We start from the raw sequence: 5,570 nt of genomic DNA, 5'->3' as shown, positions 1-5,570 counted from the left end.
GTTGAACCTAAAGGAGTGTGTACTGGGTGTTTTCTGGCTAAACAAACAAGAAAATTATTTCCAAATCAGACAGATTTTCACGTGAAATATGCTTTGGAATTGATCCATGGGGACCTATGTGGTCCTATAACACCTGCCACACCAGCCGAAAACACGTATTTTCTTCTCTTGGTAGATGATTTTAGTCGAATCATGTGAATATTCATGTTGATCGGCAAAGATGAAGTGTTGGATGCATTTATTAAATTTCGAGTTCAAGTTGAAAAGGACTCGAAAACAAAAATACAGGTCTTGATAACTGATCAGGGAGGGGAATTTTGTTCAAAAATATTCAATTCATACTGCAATGACTCGGGCATCTCTCGATATTACACTGCTCCGTACTCCCCACAGCAGAACGATAGATGCCATCAAAACTATGGGGTGAAGCTGCTCGACATGCTGTTTATATAATCAACCGATTGCCAACACAAGCTCTATCCGGAAAGACTCCTTACGAAGTGTGGACTGAAAAGAAACCAGACCTTGGGCATATACGGGTTTTTGGTTATGTGGAATATATGAAAATACCTAGTGCATACATCACAAAACTTGATAATCGCAACAAAGCAGTGAATCACCTTGGAAAAGAACCATGAACTAAGGCGTATCGACTCTATGCCCCATATACTAACACTGTTCATATCAGTACGGATGTAATCTTTGAAGAGGTAAAAGGCTGGTCATGGGATGCTCAAAAGGAGGCACAAGATCAACGAGGACCATTTATTGTTCTCGGAACTCAGAGTACTGAAGAAAGAGACATAACAAATGGGGAGGATCCATCTACACAAAGAATTGACAGTATGGACAGCATGGATGGGTACCACACAGATTCTGCAATATCGAATGAGTTTCAGTCAAATACGATGTCACCAAGAGATACAAGTGTTGAAACTGAGCCCCGGAAATTTCGCTCATTAAGCGCAGTGTATGATGAAACTGAGGAGACTGAACTTGCAGATGAATTGATGTTATTAGGTGTGGAAGAACCAACTAATTATAGAGAGGCAACAATAGAGAAAGCATGGAAGGAAGCTATGATAATGGAGATTGACGCTATCGACAAAAACAATACCTGGAAACTTGTAGAATTACCAGTAGATTACAGAGCGATAGGATTAAAATGTATATACAAGTTAAAGCGTGATTCCAGTGGTCAGGTAATCAAAAATAAAACTAGGTTGGTCGCGAACGGTTATGTCCAGAAGTAGGGGATCGATTTTGAAGAGGTATTCGCTCCGGTAACGCGTTTGGAGACAGTAAGATTGTTCTTGGCGCTTGTAGCTAAAAATGGGTGAGAAGTCCATCACTTAGACGTTAAAACAACATTCCTTAATGGTGATTTACTGGAAACAGTGTATGTATGTCAAGCAAAAGGGTTTTTCAAAGAGAATCAAGAGCACATGGTCTATAAATTAATCAAAGCATTGTGTGGGCTACTTCAGGCCCCTCGGGCTTGGTATACAAAATTAAAAAAATTTCTGGAGTACATGGGTTTTGTTAAATGTCCTCTACTTCAGGCCCCTCGGGCTTGGTATACAAAATTAAAAAAATTTCTGGAGTACATGGGTTTTGTTAAATGTCCTAATGAGCATGATGTTTACACCAAAAGGGAGGTAGCTGGTTCTCTGATTGTTGGTTTATACATCGATGACTTATTGATAACTTGAACGAGCATGTCAATGATCAATGACTTCAAGTGTCAAATGAATAAGTAGTTCGATATGAGTGACCTTGGAAAATTGACTTATTATCTTGGCATCAAGATTAATTAAGAGAAGGGTTATACGGAGCTTAAACAGTCAGCATATGCAAGGAAATGGCTCGAGAGAGGTGGTATGGCAGGATGCAATCCAGTAAAGTATCCGATGGAGCCAAACATGTTGCTCTGCAAGGATGAGCAAGGGAAAGTTGTGGACCCTACTCAGTTTAAGTCCTTAGTGGGAGGACTGAGGTACCTCGTAAACACCCGTCCTGGTCTCGCATTTTAAGTTGGTATTATCAGTAGATACATGGAGCATCCAACAGTGGTCCATCAGAGTGCAGTCAAGCGCATATTATGGTATGTAAAGGGAACTATTGACTATCGGTTGGTATATTCACAAGGTTCAGGAAACTACCTCATGTCTGGATATTTCGACAGTGATTTGGCAGGGAATATTAAGGATTGAAGGAGTACGGGAGGCATAGATTTTTACTTGAACGAGAGTTTAATCACCTGGGTATCGTAAAAACAACGGTGTGTGGTGTTAAGCTCGTGTAAAGCTGAATTTATAGCAGCCACTGCTACAGGCTGCTAAGAAGTATGGCTCCGTAACTTGCATAGTCAGCTAACAGGTGGGAAACAAGGTCCTGTCACAATATATATTGACAACAAATCTGCTATCGATTTGGCAAAGAATCCGGTTTTTCATGGGCGTAGTAAGCATATTGACGTTCGTTATCATTTTATATGCGAACGTGTTGAATGGGGGGAGATTGTTATCAAGCATATAAGGACTGAAGATCAAAAATCAGATGTTTTGACCAAGGCAATAGCTATTGTGAAGTTCGAAAGAATGGGCGCATTATTGGGTGTCAAGAAGTTGCAGAAAGGAGTTTAGACCAAGGGGGAGCATGTTGGAATATAGTCTAAACTAAGTTAGAATAAATATGTTATTGTCAAGTTTTGTGGCTGTCAACACGTGTTATTTGCTTTTGAATGGCTCATGTTCAGTTTTAGAAATAGTAGGAGTGTTTTGAATAAGTGAAGTAGTGGTAGAGTCTTTGTAGGAGTAAGTTGCTATTTTTTAGCACGTAGTGTAGGTGGCTTATCTTCATATTCTCCCTTGTAACTCATTCCTTTTTATGTTCAGAAATATATAGTAGGATTTTATTTTCCTTTCAATCTATTACTATTATTGGAGTACGTGTATTTTACTACAGTATCGTAATGTTTATTTTAATATAGGTGTGCCCACAATGGTAAGGTGATTACGTTCAGGCTGGGGTTTGGGCCTCACAAAACTATTATTTTGTGTACTGGTGTGTACATATGCTACAACACTTTTTGTAAAGAACACAACGTAAAAACAGATACGGCTAATAAATAAAAAAATATACTTACAATTAAATATTTGAGCAACACCATTTAACATATAGGTTTAAATATATATTTTCCAACCACACGTTTATGTTAATTTTATATATAACATAAAATTCAATAATTATTTTAACAATTTTATAGGAAAAACATTAAGCAAACTAAACATGATATTATTTTGGTACCAATATATATATATATATATATATATATATATATATATATATATTTATATATTTATATATATAGTTTGAAAAACCAAAATAACCATTTTTAAATAACAATCGCCGAAAATACGCAACAGAATTTTAAGATGTGCAAAATACCACCAGATACTCCAGTGACATTTGAGTAAGCGGTTGATACTTCATTGACATAGGAGTATCACACACGAGTATTTACCCATATACTCCTTTGTTAGTGGAGTAACATATGAAATACACTTTTCTCAGTGGAGTATCATCTAAAATTTTAAAATTTTACTTTTATTTTTTAAAAAAATATTTTTTAAAAAAATTCAAAGTGATAGAGAAAAGAGTATGAGGAGTGATACTCCACTAACAAAGGATCTGCCATAATACTCTACTGACAATGGAGTATTATACTGATGCTCCATGGCTTATCATCTTGGAGTATTAGTGGAGTCTCTAGTAGGTATTTTGGGCACCTATTTCCACAATCGGTATTTTGGGCAAAAGGACGTCGAAAATGAGCTATTTTGATCATTTTTTCATATATATATATATAATTCTACTAAGACGGCATTAAGAGGTGGATACCATTCATCTTTATTGTTTATTATTGATGGTATGGTTACTTTCACTTGTATACATTTTTTTTGTTTTCTTTTCTAAAGAGAGTGGATCAATAAATGCCCCTTTCAACAATCTTAATATAGCCTAATTTTTTCATCTTATCATTTATTCAGTTTCATTTTTCTCATCTTCAATGTAGGTGAATTAAAATTGTTTTTAATATTCAAAGCAGCATAACAATTATATCACAATGTAATAAGCACAGTTATAACAAAAATCAAATAGCTAAACTTTAATACAAGATAAATAAGTTGGGTTATTTATATATTATAATTTATTCAAAAGTTTTTATTTTTAATATTATTGTTAATAAAATTTGGTTTGTTTAATTTTAATTAGAAGAGAATTTGAATTATATGTGAAAGGGTTGAATACTATTTTCTTTTACATTTTTACTATATTATTTACCATCCAGGCAATTAATAATCAAAATTATTTAAAATAATTTTTATTTTTTAATAGTAAATTTATTTTGGTGTAATAAAATTATTAATCACTTTTTCCTTTTTTATATTCAATTTTGATAAATATATCAAAATAACAAATTCAATTTATGGGTAAAACTTTTTTATCATGTACCCTACATCAAACATATTACTAAATTGCAAAATAATTTGTATTAGTTCATATTTTGTAGTTCATATAGATGATACCAATACATATGCACCAATATATATGCAAGATACTGCATTTTATTTAAGAGATAATTCATGTAGGTTTTTGTGATAAAAAATTTGTATTTATGAATTTATCAAATAAGTTTTTTTCCACGCTCTATTCTATGACATACTTAATAATATATAATTTAATGATGGTATAAATATAAATTTTATGTTTTGCTTGTTAGTTATATTTAAAATTTATTTAAAAGTACTGCACTTGAAAATTCAAAATTTAATGTCCTTTATTTTGTGTCAATTTGGACCGCACATCTTTTTTAATCTAATAGTGGTTAGTAGGTCTCCAGTACTCCAATTATTACGGGTCTCCAATTAAGGAAAAATAAACTACTTGATGATTGTAAAGTAATGCAGTTAGTTTTAGTTTTATTTTATACACCTGAGAGTTCATTTCATTCAATCTGACCACCTAGCACTCCAAGTCTCCAAATAAAAACCGTACTCCACTAAACTTTTGTCTATATATAGTCAGATCATATATATTAAGGATCAGTGGTAACTTATTTATTAAAGTAACTAGTTTTGATATGTCCCCTTCTTCACCCACTAACTAGGTTTACACAGAGTCATTTACACCTAATTTTTTACATCATTTACTAATGTTTTTGTTCTCTCTAACTTTTATGTTTTACTTTTTATAAATTTTTTATAACTGCTTCTATATTTTTTATACGTGTTTTATTAATTGTTTTTCAATATTTTTGTATATGTGTTCTATAATTAAGTTTATTTATGTTGTTATTAATGTTATGTTCTCCAATTATTTTAACACATTAGATCATAATTGAACACATATTTTCTGTTTTGTGGTCTACTATTTTTTATCTTATTTACTTTTTCTACTCCAAAATTTTATATATGTAGCATGTATTATTATATGTCCACTAAAATTTATACATTTTCTCTAACTATTTTGCATGTGCACTGTATTTTATTTTTTATTATTAAGTG

General features: G+C 32.6%; 1 protein-coding gene across 1 annotated transcript; it reads left to right on the top strand.

Moving 5' to 3' along the window:
* Window positions 1-404: 404 nt before the first annotated feature.
* Window positions 405-2,645, top strand: LOC141701660 (uncharacterized). Its single transcript, XM_074505295.1, has 5 exons — window positions 405-529; window positions 689-1,202; window positions 1,563-1,658; window positions 1,824-1,996; window positions 2,369-2,645. Exons 1-5 carry the CDS (start codon window positions 405-407, stop codon window positions 2,643-2,645), a joined length of 1,185 nt encoding a protein of 394 aa, XP_074361396.1.
* Window positions 2,646-5,570: the final 2,925 nt, after the last annotated feature.

Source organism: Apium graveolens, unplaced genomic scaffold, assembly GCF_009905375.1.
Source record: "Apium graveolens cultivar Ventura unplaced genomic scaffold, ASM990537v1 ctg428, whole genome shotgun sequence".
Classification (NCBI taxonomy): domain Eukaryota; kingdom Viridiplantae; phylum Streptophyta; class Magnoliopsida; order Apiales; family Apiaceae; genus Apium; species Apium graveolens.
Note: the sequence above shows the minus strand (reverse complement) of the source record. Positions and strands in the feature narration are given on the sequence as shown.

Coding starts and splice junctions, on each gene's coding strand:
- LOC141701660 (XM_074505295.1), top strand. CDS start 405: ATGCCATCAAAACTATGGGGTGAAGCTGCTCGACATGCTGTTTATATA. Junction 1,203..1,562: donor AGCGTGATTCCAGTGGTCAG/GTAATCAAAAAT, acceptor CCTCTACTTCAG/GCCCCTCGGGCTTGGTATAC. Junction 1,997..2,368: donor TCCTTAGTGGGAGGACTGAG/GTACCTCGTAAA, acceptor TAACTTGCATAG/TCAGCTAACAGGTGGGAAAC.